Source organism: Pseudophryne corroboree, chromosome 11 (genome assembly GCF_028390025.1).
Source record: "Pseudophryne corroboree isolate aPseCor3 chromosome 11, aPseCor3.hap2, whole genome shotgun sequence".
Classification (NCBI taxonomy): domain Eukaryota; kingdom Metazoa; phylum Chordata; class Amphibia; order Anura; family Myobatrachidae; genus Pseudophryne; species Pseudophryne corroboree.
In genome coordinates, this window is record NC_086454.1 from 221224465 (window position 1) to 221245960 (window position 21496).

Genomic DNA, 21496 nt, shown 5'->3' on the forward strand with positions numbered 1-21496 from the left:
TACACATTACGGCGGACAGAGTCCCCTTTTTACACATTACGGCAAACAGTGTCTACCTTTTTACACATTACGGCAGACAGCATCCCCTTTTTAAATACAAACACACACATCCATATACACACACACACACACACACTTTCTCTCTCACACTCTTTTTGCATCCCCTTACCACAATCTTGCTGGCCAGATCTTCCACAGTCTGCTAGCCTGGTCCATGTAGCTCTGCCCCTTGGTCCGTGTAGCTCCGCCCCCTTGGCCCGTGTAGCTCCACCCCCTTTCGTCAGACCGCAAACTGACACTCCTCTCCTCTCACTGTCACAGGGGAGAGGGGAGAGAGGAGAAGGAGTCATGCTGCCGGCGCTGCTGCCTGTCAGTGTGACAGGGCAGACGCAGCAGCCAGCAGCAGGGGGGACAGGACGGCGCTTCAGCAAGGATGCAGAGCAGTGAAGGCTCCTCTCCTGCCCGGCGCCTACCTGCACTGCATCCCTTTGCTGAGCGGGTATCGCCGGGCCTGAGTCCAGTGCAGTTTTATGGTGCATAATTTCTGCATGGTATGCTTGTGACTATATACGTGTGTGTGTGTGTGTGTGTGTGTGTGTGTGTGTGTGTAGCTGCTGCGTGGTTGCCTTATTACAGGGTATTTCACTCAGTGGGCTACTCCTATATTGCTATACCTGAGGGGGCTAAGTATATCAGGATCTTTCTGTATAATATAGGATTGGATCACAAGATATACTTGCTGTGTATTTTTACTTGTGATTCATAGTCAACCCATATATCACTTGAACTCATGGTTGGTGCTGTTGTAGTCACACTTCACCGAGTGTTCTTGCTATGTATATTGTACCTGGTTGCCCTATATTGTGCACATTCTTATGTCTGCTACACGTGGCAACGACGCTAGGGCTTCTCCCACATTGCGTGGTAGTGAGGCCGCAGACGTGATGGAGGAAAATATGGCAGCTGAGAGTTCAGGTTCAGGGGGTTCCTTATCCCCCAGTGGGTCGGTAGCACCTGGGGCATCACAGGACCCACGTTGGGCTACGTTTTTCACGCTGTTAAACACGCTTGTAACTAATTGGAACCACCTGTGCCAATGCAGCAGTTTATGGTCCCTGCTGTTAATCCGCCATGGGCAGATCAAATCTCCACTCAGTTACAGCATTTGAACCGGTCACTTACTAAATCCAAGTGTCACTCTCGCCCGCCTAAGACTAAGTCGTCTTCTAAACGGGCCATTACCTCCTCCCAATCCACTGCTACCCAAACCACGTCCTCTGAGGAAGATGGTGCATATACTAATCCCACAGACACTGACACAGATGTTTCTGATGGGGAAGGGAAGTCATTGGTGGATGTCCCTGATTTGATTGAGGCTATCAGGCTCATTCTTCAGGTCTCTGATGAACCTGAGCCTGAGGTTGTCTCTAAGAATCCAGATAGGTTTTAGCAAAAAAGGTGGTTAAACAAGTTTTACCTCATTCTGAACACCTGCTTGACATACGTCAGGAATCCTGGGAAAATCCGGGGATAAAATTCACTGAATTAGAGACTGTTGGCTCGCTATCCTCTCTCTGCGGAGGTATGTAACCCCTCCACCCGTTGATTCTCATGTGGCGCGTATGGTTGTTTCCTCTGCTCTACCAGTAACTACCATCACCTCTCTGAAGGAACCGACGGATAGATGTGTGGAGGGTTATTTAAAAGCGATTTATACCCTGATGGGGGCTGTGCATAGGCCAACCATTGCAGCAACTTAGACTGCTGAAGCTGTTGAGGCGTGGGCTCAGGAGCTTTAGGCGGAACTGCCTTCCAACGCATCTGAGCATGCTCGACAATGTCTCTCGTATACTACCCCGGCTTCTCTGTACCTTACGGAGGCGGCCACCGATGCTGGGATGCTCGCGGCCAAGGCTGCTACTACGTCTGTCTTGGCCAGACGTATCCTTTGGTTGAGATCCTGGTCGGTGGATATGGATTCCAAGAAAACCCTGGAGGTGCTCCCTTTCAGGGGAGACATTCTCTTTGGAGAAGACCTCAATAAGATTGTGGCTGATCTGGCTACTGCTAAAACAGCTTGCCTACCTAGTACGGCTCCTTCCGCTCAGAAGGCTAAAAGTACTTTCCCTCGACCCTTTCGTACTCCAGGAAAAGCAAAAGATCAGGCATACCCAAAGCAAGCTCATGCTTCCAGACCTGCCAAGTCCAGACCAAAGCGTGCCTGGGCCGCCCGTCAGCCAGCTTCCAAAACTGACAAGCCTGCCGCATGACGGGGCGGGCCTCCCTCTGGGGGATCCCAGGGTGGGGGGGCCGACTTCTAGGTTTTGCCCAGGAATGTTTGAAGACCACTTCAGATACCTGGGTGAGGGAAGTCGTCGCTCGAGGTTATGCCATACCATTCAAGAATCGTCCCCCTCATCGATTTTGCCTGACAGATGTGCCTCTGGATCCGGCAAAAGCAAACACCTTGCACTCGGTGGTACATTCCCTCCCGACCACAGGAGTTGTAGTACAGGTGTCTCTGGCTCAGAAACGCAAACGCGATTGGCCTGCTTCCAATCAGACTTTGGCCAGATGGATTAGAATGGTGATTGCACATGATTATGTACAGGCTGGTCGTCCAGTTCCTGCTACCATTAAAGCCCATTCTACTCAGTCGGTTGGACCTTCTTGGGCGGCCCACCATGGTGCGACCCTTGAACAATTGTGCAAGGCGGCAACGTGGTCCTCAGGGAACACGTTTATAAGGTTCTATGCCTTCGATACCGCCGCTTGCTAGGATGCTTCCTTTGGACTCCGTGTTCTTGTGCCCGCTACAGTGCGTCCCCTCCCATAAGCCGTGGGCAATTGGCTGAAAAACGTGTCAAGAGCTACCCCCTATACACATGGACGGAAGCACCGGGAGGCGGGCAGTGAGTCCCGAACGCTGTGTAACCACTAGTTAAGATCCTTTGGATAATAGATCCTTTGGATAAGTCTGGAACTATTACAAATATCAGGTGGAAAGCCTATTAAATAATAGGGGCTGTGATAAATATCAAAGAGGCAGAAAACATCCTACAAGTAATGTGAGCTGTGGAATCCTATTGTGGATACATTTAGCTCACTTGAAATACATTGGTATCCATGTATTAGAAATTGAGACTATACCCATTATTTGCAACTGTGCTAAAGCAATTTTTATCAAAGGAATTATTCTGCTTTATATGGTGCTAATATGTCCATGTATTTTTATTTATGACTCCTAAAAGAAAGTTTTATAAGAATTGCTATTAATGAGTATATATGATTTTATATTCTTGTGCTTTTTTTGTGCTTGATATAAATTTTTTGGAAAATAAACAAAAACCCTTTGCTATTGGAACAGTGCTTTCAATCTTGTTTATTTGTACACTATTTAATAAGGCTACAAATACCTAGAAAGACTATGTTTATTCTATAATATATGGAGCCCCAAAAATACATGTAAACCTATTTTATTCCTACATAATCTGCACATATCAGCATCTCTGGCTTAATGTCTCGGACAGGAGCACTTTATTTATACAGTATACTTCCGGTTCCGCGTGACAGTGTATCAGTATGCGTTCCACTACCCGGAACAATGTAAAATCTATAGCTCAAATACTCCCTTCTTCTCCATATAATAGATAAACAATTATAACAAAGTGTTTGCTTCTAAAAATATTCACATAAAAAAAGCTTAGAGGCTATAGAATACACCTAGCTTTCACACAGTAACAATCCAGACTGTATTGTACACAATTGGGCTAATAGCCACCAATAGTCCCAGTAAATAATTTCATTGTGTGGATGTACTGATACAGGGAGTTGCCCATTCTACCGCATTTGGAGCCGCTTGTCCAGGCTCACCTAACACGGGAGCGGCGGCCGTTCAGAATACTGTCGGCGATAATATAGCTTATTCAAACCTAGACTGTACTGTTCAAATTGGCCTCATATCTTTTAATAAATACGAATTCTCCAAAAAAAGCTACATACGTTGGCCCTCATTCCGAGTTGTTCGCTCGCTAGCTGCTTTTAGCAGCATTGCACACGCTAGGCCGCCGCCCTCTGGGAGTGTATCTTAGCTTAGCAGAATAGCGAATGAAAGATTAGCAGAATTGCTACTAAATAATTCTTTGCAGTTTCTGAGTAGCTCCAGACCTACTCCTAGATTGCGATCAGCTCAGTCCGTTTGGTTCCTGGTTTGACGTCACAAACACGCCCTGTGTTCGGCCAGCCACTCCCCCGTTTCTACAGACACTCCCGCATTTTTTCTTGACACGCCTGCGTTTTTTAGCACACTCCCGGAAAACGCTCATTTACCACCCAGAAACGCCCCTTTCCTGTCAATCATTCACCGATCAGCAGTGCGACTGAAAATCGTTGTTCGAACACCAGCAAATCTACTAAGTTTTGTGTTAAATAACTTAGCGCATGCACTCTGCGTACCATGCGCATGCACAGTTAGCAACAAATCACAGCATAGCGAAAATCGGCTACGAGCGAACAACTCGGAATGACCCCCATTGTGCGGATATTTTGGCTCTAGTTAATTAATTCCATACAGTATGTGTACAAACGCTCTGGATCACTGCTGGAAGTATTCTTGCTTATTATCAGAATGTGCAGTTCTGTTTTTTTAATACTGGAGTTTAATACAACTGGAGAGAGACACTTCTGGAATAAATTGCCATATAAGTCTGAAGCTATTTTGGTAACATTGAAACATAGAGAGTCATTATTGAGATCACGCTCTTTGTTTAATTTTCAATATCAGCTGTACATTTGCACTGCACATTAACTAAAACAGACTGCATCAAAGACTTTTTGTGGTTATATTTCCAGTGGAAACAATGTTGCATTGTATATTTGGTGAACCTGTTGCACATTTTTAGAAACAATTGTAATTATTAATGTCTGTCTATTTTAGAAAGGGATTTTTCTATCTATTTGAGATTAATTAAATACTAAAGATATACCAGAGTCTGTTTGCACTCTCTATTTTTCTTCTCTGTTTGTATACGCGTGGGGGTTTGCTAATTCCCCATTTCTGAAGAGCAGCAAACAGCACATCAAGAGTAGTTTGTTCTGTGGGCGCCTTACCTTACTAGTGAAGCTCTGATATCATGCCAGTCAGCTCTGATATCATCCACGAGGGTATATTTAGGCATTTCACTTACCTCAGAAGCTTCAGAAGAAAACGTATTATTCAACTTATTTATGTTCTGACAATTATCCAATCATGTCGTATTTCTTGAGCAAATGCATAATAACTAAAGGATGCAAGTAACCTATTCAGATTTTTCACTGCTGCAGTCTGTTATTTTTTTAACTAGTTACTGACAAAAAAATCCTTATCCTAGCTGCTTGCACTGATGCGGCTTGTCAATATCCCTCCCTGCATGCAATATACTGTACCAATTTTGTAGGTTTCTTTTGCTTAGGTAGATTAATCTGTACAATGGTTTTATGTATGACACTTAAGATTCTAAATTTGTGCCTTTAGGTTCAGAGATCACTTGATAGATTTTTCCATTCTGTGGTCACTGTGAATGAGAAGAAATATTGTTCAACCATGTGGTAAGTTTTGATTCTGTTTTGAAGTAATTTAATGATGTGTTAGTATAATTAGTATAATTGCAAGACATTGTGGTGTATTAGTAAACTATACTATACTTATTAGTATTTTCCTTTAATGTATTTTCTCTAACGTCCTAAGTGGATGCTGGGGACTCCGTCAGGACCATGGGGAATAGCGGCTCCGCAGGAGACAGGGCACAAAAATAAAGCTTTAGGATTAGGTGGTGTGTACTGGCTCCTCCCCCTATGACCCTCCTCCAAGCCTCAGTTAGGTTTTTGTGCCCGTCCGAGCAGGGTGCAATCTAGGTGGCTCTCTTAAAGAGCTGCTTAGAAAAAGTTTTTTAGGTTTTTTATTTTCAGTGAGTCCTGCTGGCAACAGGCTCACTGCATCGAGGGACTTAGGGGAGAGAATTTCAACTCACCTGCGTGCAGGATGGATTGGATTCTTAGGCTACTGGACACCATTAGCTCCAGAGGGAGTCGGAACACAGGTCTCACCCTGGGGTTCGTCCCAGAGCCGCGCCGCCGACCCCCCTTACAGATGCTGAAGATTGAAGGTCCTGAAACAGGCGGCAGAAGGCTCTTCAGTCTTCATGAAGGTAGCGCACAGCACTGCAGCTGTGCGCCATTGTTGTCACACACTTCACACCAAGCGGTCACGGAGGGTGCAGGGCGCTGCTGGGGGCGCCCTGGGCAGCAATATTTTTAATACCTTAAGGCAAAAGAATACATCACATATAGCCATTAAGGCTATATGTATGTATTTAACCCATGCCAGTTATCTAAATCTACGGGAGGAAAGCCCGCCGAAATAGGGGGCGGGGCTTATTCTCCTCAGCACACAGCGCCATTTTCCTGCTCAGCTCCGCTGTGAGGAAGGCTCCCAGGACTCTCCCCTGCACTGCACTACAGAAACAGGGTAAAACAGAGAGGGGGGGCATTTTTTGGCGATATATTGGATATATTTAAGCTGCTATAAGGAACAACACTTATATAAGGTTGTTCCCATATATATTATAGCGCTTGGGTGTGTGCTGGCAAACTCTCCCTCTGTCTCCCCAAAGGGCTAGTGGGGTCCTGTCTTCGATAAGAGCATTCCCTGTGTGTCTGCTGTGTGTCGGTACGTGTGTGTCGACATGTATGAGGACGATGTTGGCGTGGAGGCAGAGCAATTGCCGATAATGGTGATGTCACCCCCCAGGGAGTCGACACCGGAATGGATGGCTTTGTTTATGGAATTACGTGATAATGTCAGCACATTACAAAAATCAGTTGACGACATGAGACGGCCGGCAAACCAGTTAGTACCTGCCCAGGCGTCTCAGACACCGTCAGGGGCTGTAAAGCGCCCTTTACCTCAGTCGGTCGACACAGACCCAGACACAGACACTGAATCTAGTGTCGACGGTGATGAAACAAACGTATTTTCAAGTAGGGCCACACGTTATATGATCACGGCAATGAAGGAGGCTTTGCATATCTCTGATACTGCAAGTACCACAAAAAGGGGTATTATGTGGGGGGTGAAAAAACTACCTGTAGTTTTTCCTGAATCAGAGGAATTAAATGATGTATGTGATGAAGCGTGGGTTAACCCAGATAGAAAAATGCTAATTTCAAAAAAGTTATTAGCATTATACCCTTTCCCGCCAGAGGTTAGGGCGCGCTGGGAAACACCCCCTAGGGTGGATAAGGCGCTCACACGCTTATCAAAACAAGTGGCGTTACCGTCTCCTGATACGGCCGCCCTCAAGGATCCAGCGGATAGGAGACTGGAAACTACCCTAAAAAGTATATACACACATACTGGTGTTATACTGCGACCGGCCATCGCCTCAGCCTGGATGTGCAGTGCTGGGGTCGTCTGGTTGGATTCCCTGACTGAAAATATTGATACCCTGGATAGGGACAGTATTTTATTGACTATAGAGCAATTAAAGGATGCTTTCCTTTATATGCGAGATGCGCAGAGAGATATTTGCACTCTGGCATCGAGAGTAAATGCGATGTCCATATCTGCCAGAAGGAGTTTATGGACGCGACAGTGGTCAGGTGATGCGGATTCCAAACGACATATGGAAGTATTGCCGTATAAAGGGGAGGAATTATTTGGCGTCGGTCTATCGGATCTGGTGGCCACGGCAACTGCCGGAAAATCCACTTTTTTACCTCAGACCCCCTCCCAACAGAAAAAGACACCGTCTTTTCAGCCGCAGTCCTTTCGTTCCTATAAGAACAAGCGGACAAAAGGACAGTCATATCAGCCTCGGGGCAGAGGAAGGGGTAAGAGAGGGCAGCAAGCAGCCCCTGCCCAGGAACAGAAGCCCTCCCAGGGTTCTGCAAAGCCCTCAGCATGACGCTGGGGCCTTACAAGCGGACTCAGGAACGGTGGGGGGTCGACTCAAGAATTTCAGCGCACAGTGGGCTTGCTCACAGGTGGACCCCTGGATTCTGCAGGTAGTATCTCAGGGTTACAGGTTGGAATTCGAGAAGTCTCCCCCTCGCCGGTTCCTAAAGTCTGCTTTGCCAACGTCTCCCTCAGACAGGGCGACTGTATTGGAAGCCATTCACAAGCTGTTTTCTCAGCAGGTGATAGTCAAGGTACCCCTCCTACAACAGGGAAAGGGGTATTACTCCACGCTATTTGTGGTACCGAAGCCGGACGGCTCGGTAAGACCTATTCTAAATCTGAAATCTTTGAACCTGTACATACAAAAACTCAAGTTCAAGATGGAGTCACTCAGAGCAGTGATAGCGAATCTGGAAGAAGGGGACTTTATGGTGTCCCTGGACATAAAGGATGCTTACCTGCATGTCCCAATTTGCCCTTCACATCAAGGGTACCTCAGGTTCGTGGTGCAAAACTGTCATTATCAGTTTCAGACGCTGCCGTTTGGATTGTCCACGGCACCTCGGGTCTTTACCAAGGTAATGGCCGAAATGATGATTCTTCTGCGAAGAAGAGGCGTATTAATTATCCCTTACTTGGACGATCTCCTGATAAGGGCAAGGTCCAGAGAACAGCTGGAGGACGGAGTAGCACTAACCCAAGTAGTGCTGCAACAACACGGGTGGATTCTGAATTTTCCAAAATCTCAGTTGACCCCGACAACACGTCTGCTGTTCCTGGGAATGATTCTGGACACGGTTCAGAAAAAGGTGTTTCTTCCGGAGGAGAAAGCCAGGGAGTTATCCGAACTTGTCAGGAACCTCCTAAAACCAGGGACAGTGTCTGTGCATCAATGCACAAGAGTCCTGGGAAAGATGGTGGCTTCTTACGAAGCGATTCCATTCGGCAGATTCCACGCACGAACTTTTCAGTGGGATCTGCTGGACAAATGGTCCGGATCGCATCTGCAGATGCATCAGCGGATAACCTTATCGCCACGGACAAGGGTGTCTCTTCTGTGGTGGTTGCAGAGTGCTCATCTGTTAGAGGGCCGCAGATTCGGCATACAGGACTGGGTCCTGGTGACCACGGATGCCAGTCTGAGAGGCTGGGGAGCGGTCACACAAGGAAGAAACTTCCAAGGAGTATGGTCAAGCCTGGAGATGTCTCTTCACATAAATATACTGGAGCTAAGAGCGATTTACAATGCTCTAAGTCTGGCAAAACCCCTGCTTCAGGGTCAGCCGGTGTTGATCCAGTCGGACAACATCACGGCAGTCGCCCACGTAAACAGACAGGGCGGCACAAGAAGCAGGACAGCAATGGCAGAAGCTGCAAGGATTCTTCGCTGGGCGGAAGATCATGTGATAGCACTGTCAGCAGTATTCATTCCGGGAGTGGACAACTGGGAAGCAGACTTCCTCAGCAGACACGATCTACACCCGGGAGAGTGGGGACTTCATCCAGAAGTCTTCCACATGATTGTGAACCGTTGGGAAAAACCAATGGTGGATATGATGGCGTCCCGCCTCAACAAAAAACTGGACAGGTATTGTGCCAGGTCAAGAGATCCTCAGGCAATAGCTGTGGACGCTCTGGTAACACCGTGGGTGTTCCAGTCAGTGTATGTGTTCCCTCCTCTGCCTCTCATACCAAAAGTACTGAGAATTATACGGCAAAAGGGAGTAAGAACGATACTAGTGGCTCTGGATTGGCCAAGAAGAACTTGGTACCCGGAACTTCAAGAGATGCTCACGGAGGATCCGTGGCCTCTACCTCTAAGACGGGACCTGCTTCAGCAGGGACCGTGTCTATTCCAAGACTTACCGCGGCTGCGTTTGACGGCATGGCGGTTGAACGCCGAATTCTAAAGGAAAAAGGCATTCCGGAAGAGGTCATTCCTACACTGGTAAAAGCCAGGAAGGAGGTGACTGCACAACATTATCACCGCATTTGGAGAAAATATGTTGCGTGGTGTGAGGCCAGGAAGGCCCCCACGGAGGAATTTCAACTGGGTCGATTCCTACATTTCCTGCAAACAGGATTGTCTATGGGCCTCAAATTGGGGTCCATTAAGGTTCAAATTTCGGCCCTGTCGATTTTCTTCCAGAAAGAATTGGCTTCAGTTCCTGAAGTCCAGACTTTTGTAAAAGGAGTACTACATATACAGCCCCCGGTTGTGCCCCCAGTGGCACCGTGGGATCTTAATGTAGTCTTGGATTTTCTCAAATCCCATTGGTTTGAGCCGCTCAAATTGGTGGAGCTGAAGTATCTTACATGGAAAGTAACCATGCTACTGGCCCTGGCTTCAGCCAGGAGAGTATCAGAATTGGCGGCTTTATCATATAAGAGCCCATATCTGAGTTTCCATACGGATAGGGCAGAACTGCGGACGCGTCCTCATTTTCTGCCTAAGGTGGTGTCAGCGTTTCACCTGAACCAGCCTATTGTGGTGCCTGCGGCTACTAACGAGTTGGAGGATTCCAAGTTGTTGGACGTGGTCCGGGCATTGAAAATATATATTTCAAGAACGGCGGGAGTCAGAAAGTCTGACTCACTGCTTATATTGTATGCACCCAACAAGATGGGTGCTCCTGCTTCTAAGCAGACGATTGCTCGTTGGATTTGTAGCACAATTCAACTTGCACATTCTGTGGCAGGCTTGCCACAACCTAAATCTGTCAAGGCCCATTCCACAAGGAAAGTGGGCTCATCCTGGGCGGCTGCCCGGGGAGTCTCGGCATTACAACTCTGCCGAGCTGCTACTTGGTCAGGGGCAAACACGTTTGCAAAATTCTACAAATTTGATACCCTGGCTGAGGAGGACCTTGAGTTCTCTCATTCGGTGCTGCAGAGTCATCCGCACTCTCCCGCCCGTTTGGGAGCTTTGGTATAATCCCCATGGTCCTGACGGAGTCCCCAGCATCCACTTAGGACGTTAGAGAAAATAAGAATTTACTTACCGATAATTCTATTTCTCGTAGTCCGTAGTGGATGCTGGGCGCCCATCCCAAGTGCGGATTGTCTGCAATACTTGTACATAGTTATTGTTACAAAAAAATCGGGTTGTTATTTGTTGTGAGCCGTCTGTTCAGAGGCTCCTACGTTTGTCATACTGTTAACTGGGTTCAGATCACAAGTTACACGGTGTGATTGGTGTGGCTGGTATGAGTCTTTCCCGGGGTTCAATATCCTTCCTTATTGTGTACGCTCGTCCGGGCACAGTATCCTAACTGAGGCTTGGAGGAGGGTCATAGGGGGAGGAGCCAGTACACACCACCTAATCCTAAAGCTTTATTTTTGTGCCCTGTCTCCTGCGGAGCCGCTATTCCCCATGGTCCTGACGGAGTCCCCAGCATCCACTACGGACTACGAGAAATAGAATTATCGGTAAGTAAATTCTTATTTTTGTACTTGTGGAACTGAAGTACAGTGTATAATATATATTCCAGGGATATAATGCTACAAAAAAAAGGTAACTTTATAAATAATTTGTGAACGGTGAGCAAAATACAAGTAATAATACCTGCATCTTGGCTTTTACTGTCCACTTCAGAAAGTAATCTGGACCAGCAGCTTCTCCAAGCCAAATGCGTACTTCACAGTTATCAGTACCGCTGTGGAAATATAACCTCTTAACCAATATGACACTGTCTGAAATATCTGGATATATAGAAACACGTCAGTGACATGCAGTCAGGGAAGGTAAAGCCTCACCTGTCATACACTAGTATACTCCAGAGTTTTGACTATATAAATGATTAGAATAATATAAAGAAAATATTTATAACTTACAAATATCATCTTATATTATTCTACTTTTTATAGTTAAAACTCACCAAATTTGTAGCTCTCCGCTTGATATCCAGGGACTGGCAGGGAGATACCAGAGGTGAGGCAGCTATGAGCTCAGCCTGTGATAGTGAGACACTGCCTGGAGCTGAGGGTGGGATCGCACTGTGATCAATAATACTACAAAAAAAAGCACAAGGGGAGGCAGCCATCAGATCTGACTCACTGAGAAGGGCATGACTTGAAACCGTGTCGATGACCTATCAAGGAAGTTACCCAGCAGCCAACATGAAGAAGACGCTTATGATCAAGACTAATAAAATGCAGGGTAACATGCTGGTGAGTGGCTGCTGGGCAATAGGGGCACTGGGCTAGCGGGCTAGCCCGCGCTCCTACTGTGGTCAACATACCCCACTACCATGAGGAGATACTAGACAGTGCCCAACAAATTTTAGGCTGCTTCTACAGCGGTTACACAACATGTTTTAATGTGGTATTTTATGTGGTTACCTCTTCCCTGTGGGCAACACTCAGGGCAGCACCAGACATAGCACCAGCTAGCGAGAAGCATCAGTAGTAGCTCATATACTCATAATCATTGGCCAGAAAGAAGGGATTATGGATTATATCTGTGGATAGGGATAGTGTAGTTCTCACCAGTGAATTTCGATTTTGCTTATTGGATTACACAGTAATGATGCTGCTTTCCCATAAGAGATTTTTTTTCTGTTATGAACAGATTAATATGTTTCTTTTTAATGCAGTATACAGTCAGTATTGGTATAAAAGTATTCCTCCAGAGACCTGTTCACATCAGACTAGTCTATCAATTCTCATAAATGATACAAAGAGCTATTAAGTTATGTTCAAACAGCATGGAATCTGCACTTTAATTTCTATTTAGAGCCTATTGCATATATTTGGAGCCCATTTTGCAGTTTTCATAAGGGATGAACCTTAGTATAACCTGATTCCAGAAGTAATAAACACTATCCGTTACAGAGCTGAGACTGATGTTACTGGCCTTCAGCACACAGGGGGTTTCTGTATTTGCCAGGAGGTTTAATATGCTTAAGATTTCTGTGCATAACTATACACTATATAATGGGTTTTCAAAATATTAACAATTGATCTGGGCTAATGCCTTCAAGCATAAGATCTGTTGATGTGTTGACCTGTTTCTGTTTGTTAGCAGGGGATTTAAATTGGCCTAGGGGCTGGCATGCTTAAAAACAGAGATTTGCTATCTTGGGCAAGTGTGAGATTTCAATGTTTGACCATGAGTAAGAACCTAGAGGACAAAATGGTTAGTACAGTACAATGGGTTTTAAAAACGTTAGTGCTCTTTTTTTGGCCAGTCTTATTTTTTAGAAATACACTTACAGCTAGCCCTTAACGTTAAACACTCTTCTAGTGACGCCATGACTACATAGTAAAATTGTAAGGAAAGTTAGTGCAAATCGCACCGTGTGTACACCGCTTTCGATACCGATGCGCGCTCCCCTGGGGTCATTATCGCAAGAAAAGATAGACTGTGCAGGCAAGTCAATCTTGACTATATTGTGTACAATCTAGTACATAGTATAGTCAAAATTGGCACTTAGTCAAAATCTCTCAGTCAAAATCTCAAGTAAAGATCGTCAATATCGGTGGTTCAGGGCTTAGGGGAAATCACAAAGTCAAAATCGGAGATAGTCAATATCTCACCCTATGTATGCACCTTAACTCTCTCTGCACATGTTACATCTGCCCCACCTGCAGTGCTAATGGTTTTGCCCATTAGAGGAAGATTTTGCTGCTGTGATCAGGTCTGAGTTAGGCCCAATGTCCTTCTAGTGCAGGTTCCCCTAATTGAATAGTCCGTACCATTTCTCTATCGTCCTAGTGGATGCTGGGGTTCCTGAAAGGACCATGGGGAATAGCGGCTCCGCAGGAGACAGGGCACAAAAAGTAAAGCTTTTCCGATCAGGTGGTGTGCACTGGCTCCTCCCCCCATGACCCTCCTCCAGACTCCAGTTAGATTTTTGTGCCCGGCCGAGAAGGGTGCAATCTAGGTGGCTCTCCTAAAGAGCTGCTTAGAGAAAGTTTAGCTAGGTTTTTTTATGTTACAGTGATTCCTGCTGGCAACAGGATCACTGCAGCGAGGGACTGAGGGGAGAAGGAGTCAACTCACCTGCGTGCAGGATGGATTGGCTTCTTGGCTACTGGACATCAAGCTCCAGAGGGACGATCACAGGTACAGCCTGGATGGTCACCGGAGCCGCGCCGCCGGCCCCCTTGCAGATGCTGAAGACAGAAGAGGTCCAGAATCGGCGGCTGAAGACTCCTGCAGTCTTCTAAAGGTAGCGCACAGCACTGCAGCTGTGCGCCATTTTCCTCTCAGCACACTTCACACGGCAGTCACTGAGGGTGCAGGGCGCTGGGAGGGGGGCGCCCTGGGAGGCAAAATGAGTACCTATAAAGGCTAAAAATACCTCACATATAGCCCTAGAGGCTATATGGAGATATTTAACCCCTGCCTGATTTCTCAAAATAGCGGGAGACGAGCCCGCCGGAAAAGGGGCGGGGCCTATCTCCTCAGCACACGGCGCCATTTCCTCTCACAGCTCCGCTGGTCAGGACGGCTCCCAGGTCTCTCCCCTGCACTGCACTACAGAAACAGGGTAAAACAGAGAGGGGGGGCAAATTTATGGCGATATTTTTATATAACAAAGCAGCTATAGGGGAGCACTTATTATAAGGCTATCCCTGATATATATATAGCGCTTTTGGTGTGTGCTGGCAAACTCTCCCTCTGTCTCCCCAAAGGGCTAGTGGGTCCTGTCTTCATTAGGAGCATTCCCTGTGTGTCTGCTGTGTGTCGGTACGTGTGTGTCGACATGTATGAGGACGATATTGGTGTGGAGGCGGAGCAATTGCCAAATATGGGGATGTCACCTCCTAGGGGGTCGACACCAGAATGGATGCCTTTATTTATGGAACTACGGGATAGTGTCAACACGCTAAAGCAGTCGTTTGACGACATGAGACGGCCGGACAATCAATTAGTGCCTGTCCAGGCGACTCAAACACCGTCAGGGGCTGTGAAACGCCCTTTGCCTCAGTCGGTCGACACAGACCCAGACACAGGCGATGACTCCAGTGGTGACGGTGACGAATCAACCGTATTTTCCAGTAGGGCCACACGTTATATGATTTTGGCAATGAAGGAGGCGTTACATTTAGCTGATACTACAGGTACCACTAAACAGGGTATTATGTGGGGTATGAAAAAACTACCTATAGTTTTTCCTGAATCAGAAGAACTAAATGACGTGTGTAATGAAGCGTGGGTTACCCCTGATAAAAAGCTGATAATTTCAAAGAAATTATTGGCATTATACCCTTTCCCGCCAGAGGTTAGGGAGCGCTGGGAAACACCTCCTAGGGTGGACAAGGCGCTAACACGCTTATCTAAACAAGTGGCGTTACCCTCTCCTGAGACGGCCGCACTTAAAGATCCATCAGATAGGAGGATGGAAAATATCCAAAAAAGTATATACACACATGCAGGTGTTATACTACGACCAGCTGTAGCAACTGCCTGGATGGGCAGTGCGGGGGTAGTTTGGTCAGAGTCCCTGATTGAAAATATTGATACCCTGGACAGGGACAATATTGTACTGTCGTTAGAACAAATAAAGGATGCGTTTCTTTATATGCGTGATGCACAGAGGGATATATGCACACTGGCATCACGGGTAAGTGCTATGTCCATTTCGGCCAGAAGAGCTTTATGGACGCGACAGTGGACAGGCGATGCGGATTCAAAACGGCATATGGAAGTTTTGCCGTATAAGGGGGAGGAGTTATTTGGAGTCGGTCTATCAGATTTGGTGGCCACGGCTACAGCCGGGAAATCCACCTTTCTACCTCAAGTCACTCCCCAACAGAAAAAGGCACCGACTTTTCAACCGCAGCCCTTTCGTTCCTTTAAAAATAAGAGAGCAAAGGGCTATTCATATTTGCCACGAGGCAAAGGTCGAGGGAAGAGACAGCAACACGCAGCTCCTTCCCAGGATCAGAAGCCCTCCCCGGCTTCTACAAAAGCCTCAGCATGACGCTGGGGCTTCTCAAGCGGACTCGGGGACGGTGGGCGGTCGTCTCAAAAATTACAGCGCGCAGTGGGCTCACTCGCAAGTAGATCCCTGGATCCTGCAGATAATATCTCAGGGATACAGGTTGGAATTAGAGACAGATCCACCTCGCCGTTTCCTGAAGTCTGCTTTACCAGCGTCCCCCTCCGAAAGGGAGACGGTGTTGGAAGCCATTCACAAGCTGTACTCTCAGCAGGTGATAGTCAAGGTACCTCTTCTGCAACAAGGGAAGGGGTATTATTCCACTCTTTTTGTGGTACCGAAGCCGGATGGCTCGGTAAGGCCTATTCTAAATCTGAAGTCCTTGAACCTGTACATAAAGAAGTTCAAGTTCAAAATGGAGTCACTCAGAGCAGTGATAGCGAACCTGGAAGAGGGGGACTTTATGGTATCCTTGGACATCAAGGATGCGTATCTCCACGTTCCAATTTACCCCTCACACCAGGGGTACCTCAGGTTCGTTGTACAAAACTGTCACTATCAGTTTCAGACGCTGCCGTTCGGATTGTCCACGGCACCTCGGATCTTTACAAAGGTAATGGCCGAGATGATGATTCTTCTTCGAAGAAAAGGCGTATTAATTATCCCATACTTGGACGATCTCCTAATAAGGGCGAGGTCCAGAGAACAGCTAGAGATGGGATTAGCACTGTCTCAAGAAGTGCTAAAACAGCACGGGTGGATTCTGAATATTCCAAAATCCCAGTTAATGCCGACAACTCGTCTGCTGTTCCTAGGGATGATTCTGGACACGGTTCAGAAAAAGGTTTTTCTCCCGGAGGAAAAAGCCAAGGAGTTATCCGAGCTTGTCAGGAACCTCCTAAAACCAGGAAAGGTGTCTGTACATCAATGCACAAGAGTCCTGGGAAAAATGGTGGCTTCTTACGAAGCGATTCCATTCGGCAGATTCCACGCAAGAATTTTCCAAAGGGATCTGTTGGACAAATGGTCAGGGTCGCATCTTCAGATGCACCTACGGATAACCCTGTCTCCAAGGACAAGGGTGTCTCTTCTGTGGTGGTTGCAGAGTGCTCATCTATTGGAGGGCCGCAGATTCGGCATACAGGATTGGATCCTGGTGACCACGGACGCCAGCCTGAGAGGCTGGGGAGCAGTCACACAAGGAAGAAACTTCCAGGGAGTATGGACGAGCCTGGAAACGTCTCTTCACATAAACATTCTGGAACTAAGAGCAATATACAATGCTCTAAACCAGGCAGAACCTCTGCTTCAGGGAAAACCGGTATTGATCCAGTCGGACAACATCACGGCAGTCGCCCATGTGAACAGACAGGGCGGCACAAGAAGCAGGAGGGCAATGGCAGAAGCTGCAAGGATTCTTCGCTGGGCAGAGAATCATGTGATAGCACTGTCAGCAGTGTTCATCCCGGGAGTGGACAACTGGGAAGCAGACTTCCTCAGCAGACACGATCTTCACCCGGGAGAGTGGGGACTTCATCCAGAAGTCTTCCACATGCTGGTAACCCGTTGGGAAAGACCAATGGTGGACATGATGGCGTCTCGCCTCAACAAAAAACTGGACAGGTATTGCGCCAGGTCAAGAGATCCGCAGGCAATAGCTGTGGACGCGCTGGTAACGCCTTGGGTGTACCAGTCGGTGTATGTGTTTCCTCCTCTGCCTCTCATACCAAAAGTATTGAGAATTATACGGCAAAGAGGCGTAAGAACGATACTAGTGGTTCCGGATTGGCCAAGGAGGACTTGGTACCCGGAACTTCAAGAGATGATCACGGAAGATCCGTGGCCTCTACCTCTAAGGAGGGACTTGCTTCAGCAGGGTCCCTGTCTGTTTCAAGACTTACCGCGGCTGCGTTTGACGGCATGGCGGTTGAACGCCGGATCCTAAAGGAAAAAGGCATGCCGGAAGAAGTCATTCCTACTTTGATTAAAGCAAGGAAGGAAGTAACCGTGCAACATTATCACCGAATTTGGCGAAAATATGTTGCGTGGTGCGAAGATCGGAGTGCTCCGACGGAGGAATTTCAACTGGGTCGATTCCTACATTTCCTGCAATCAGGATTGTCAATGGGTCTCAAATTGGGATCTATTAAGGTTCAAATTTCGGCCCTGTCGATTTTCTTTCAAAAAGAATTGGCTTCAGTCCCTGAAGTCCAGACCTTTGTTAAGGGAGTGCTGCATATACAGCCTCCTGTGGTGCCTCCAGTGGCACCGTGGGATCTAAATGTGGTTTTGGACTTCCTAAAATCTCATTGGTTTGAACCACTAAAAAAGGTGGATTTGAAATATCTCACATGGAAAGTAACCATGCTTCTAGCCCTGGCTTCGGCCAGGAGAGTGTCAGAACTGGCAGCTTTATCTTACAAAAGCCCATATCTGATTTTCCATTCGGACAGGGCAGAACTGCGGACTCGTCCGCATTTTCTCCCTAAGGTGGTGTCAGCATTTCATCTGAACCAGCCTATTGTAGTGCCTGCGGCTACAAGTGACTTGGAGGACTCCAAGTTACTGGACGTTGTCAGAGCATTAAAAATATATATTGCAAGGACAGCTGGAGTCAGAAAATCTGACTCGTTGTTTATATTGTATGCACCCAACAAGATGGGTGCTCCTGCGTCTAAACAGACGATTGCTCGTTGGATCTGTAGCACAATCCAACTTGCACATTCTGTGGCAGGCCTGCCACAGCCTAAATCTGTAAAGGCCCATTCCACAAGGAAGGTGGGCTCATCTTGGGCGGCTGCCCGAGGGGTCTCGGCATTACAACTTTGCCGAGCAGCTACGTGGTCAGGGGAGAACACGTTTGTAAAATTTTACAAATTTGATACTCTGGCTAAGGAGGACCTGGAGTTCTCTCATTCGGTGCTGCAGAGTCATCCGCACTCTCCCGCCCGTTTGGGAGCTTTGGTATAATCCCCATGGTCCTTTCAGGAACCCCAGCATCCACTAGGACGATAGAGAAAATAAGATTTTACTTACCGATAAATCTATTTCTCGGAGTCCGTAGTGGATGCTGGGCGCCCATCCCAAGTGCGGATTATCTGCATAAATTGTACATAGTTATTGTTAACTAATTCGGGTTATTGTTGAAGGAAGCCATCTTTCAGAGGCTCCGCTGTTATCATACTGTTAACTGGGTTTAGATCACAGGTTGTACGGTGTGATTGGTGTGGCTGGTATGAGTCTTACCCGGGATTCAAAATCCTCCCTTATTGTGTACGCTCGTCCGGGCACAGTACCTAACTGGAGTCTGGAGGAGGGTCATGGGGGGAGGAGCCAGTGCACACCACCTGATCGGAAAAGCTTTACTTTTTGTGCCCTGTCTCCTGCGGAGCCGCTATTCCCCATGGTCCTTTCAGGAACCCCAGCATCCACTACGGACTCCGAGAAATAGATTTATCGGTAAGTAAAATCTTATTTTCTTTGACATAAATATTTTATTGAAATTTCGTAGTATGGCATTAATATAAATTTTGTCTTGATTATCTGGTACAGCATGTGATAAACTGCATAAACTTTGTTATGTGTTTCCCGGGACTTCACTCCGTTTATGCCTATCTTTTTCTGATGATCTTATTGCTGGAATCATAGTGAACATGCTTTATGCTTTATATCCTCACAACAGGAGTGATGAAAATGAAAGGGGTTTTTTTAAACTCCAGGAGGTTCATGGCAGCTGCACAACAATGTAGTACATCCTAATTTCTAAGAGAAACTGACAAACAATACATTTACCAGCTTTTATCACCCTCCTGGAACTCAAACTTGCAAAGGGAATAGAATGTCACCGCAATAGTCAAATTCTACCATCTTTGCACTCTTCAGGCCCTACTGTAAGTTGTCCTTGCTTTTAGCAGGCCCATTCCAGCTACCTGTAATAGACAGTAACATGCAGCGACATACGCTTGCTGTGAACTTATCCACAATCCTTTTCGAAATGCTGTCTTTTCTGTAATATGGTCATAATACTGGGTTTTGAATAGCTCTTTGTCCACAGTTTAGCTGGACCCACCTTGACAAAGCAGATGTTTAGAACTACTGTAGTTGGCATACGCAGGATTAAGTTATGGATCATACCGGTAGTGACAGTAAGAATACACTGGTATCTCTATTACACTGCATACAATAGTATAGTGTAACTCTGTAAAACCCCTTTTCCACTTGTAGCACGGGTCGCAGCCGGGAGCCTGACACGGCTGCAACCCGTGCTAGAGCCCCCTTCTACACTAGACTCACCAACCCGGCATATTGTCGGGTTGGTGACGCTGCTGCTGACGCGGCAGGGGTGGCGCTGGGAGATCACATGATCTCCCAGCGCCGCCCTTCCATACACTGTGAACGGGAGCCGTGTCGCATCGATACAGCTTCCGTTTACACTACACAGCTTACCGGGTTGAACACGTGTTCAACCCGGCAAGCTACCTGGGTAGGATTCCCGGATCACTTGATCCGGGAATTTGCAGGGAGGGCCGTTTCCACTAGGAAAAAACACGGGTAAATGCGCGCCCCCGCGCATTTATCCGTATTTCTAGAGCTAGTTGAATAGGGGTATAATTGTGAAGTTGCAAGAGAATTTGATCTTGCTGGACTTCTCTATATTGAAGCCTGGTAACTCTATGGAGTTACTCTAAACTTCCATCGAAAATTTAAAGTGTAACAGTGGAGACACCCAAGCTGCTATGAGAAGGTCTGAATATAATGAGAATAATAGGGGACTAGTAGATAGTATTAAAATATATATTTGTTCTAAAACGCAATGTAGCATGATATATGATGCATATTTTGCAGTGGTAACATAAATCAATGTTGTTTATGCTATAAGATGCTATAGCAATTAAGTCTGAGCATATAATAGTGCAGTATGTTTAAGCATAAGCACATACAATGAGAATGAGCATTAAAAGACTACCCTGTAACAAATGTATTCTTAAGGGAGTAATATTTTTTGTGGGCATCTAAAATCCAGCCCTGTATAGTTAGCACTTAACCTTAATGATGCATGTAGTTAAGTTGTTGCACATAAAGTCGTCTTAAATGCAACAGCAAGTTTACGGCTAGTAAAGTGATGCATTTTAACAGCACTAGTTGTTCCAGTTAGTAATGTGTAAAAACTGGTATGGGTCTTGTGAATTATATGAGTATAACTACAGTTCAGATGGCTTACAAGCAGTGGCGTAAGTTCGTCCCAGTTGCCCGGAGGCAAGATAAATATTGGTGCCCCCCCTATTTCCTATATTAAGATAAATAAGTGTGTGTGTGTGTGTGTGTGTGTGTGTGTGTGGTGTTCTGAAAAAAATACATTTAATTGTCTTTCTCTGACGTCCTAGTGGATGCTGGGACTTCCGTAAGGACCATGGGGAATAGCGGCTCCGCAGGAGACTGGGCACAAAAGTAAAAGCTTTAGACTAGCTGGTGTGCACTGGCTCCTCCCCCTATGACCCTCCTCCAAGCCTCAGTTAGATTTTTGTGCCCGAACGAGAAGGGTGCATGCTAGGTGGCTCTCCTGAGCTGCTTAGAAGTAAAAGTTTAAATAGTTTTTTATTTTCAGTCAGTCCTGCTGGCAACAGGCTCACTGCATCGTGGGACTAAGGGGAGAAGAAGCGAACTCACCTGC

General features: G+C 46.6%; 1 protein-coding gene across 4 annotated transcripts in view; it reads left to right on the forward strand.

Moving 5' to 3' along the window:
• The window catches only part of DUS2 (dihydrouridine synthase 2), a 625618-nt gene that overhangs the window by 562476 nt on the left and 41646 nt on the right, over nucleotides 1-21496 (forward strand). For all 4 annotated transcript variants that reach the window (XM_063945271.1, XM_063945269.1, XM_063945270.1 and 1 more), the window contains one exon: nucleotides 5513-5586. In XM_063945271.1, the coding sequence (XP_063801341.1) occupies nucleotides 5513-5586 (74 nt within the window). The remainder of the gene's footprint in view (nucleotides 1-5512; nucleotides 5587-21496) is intronic.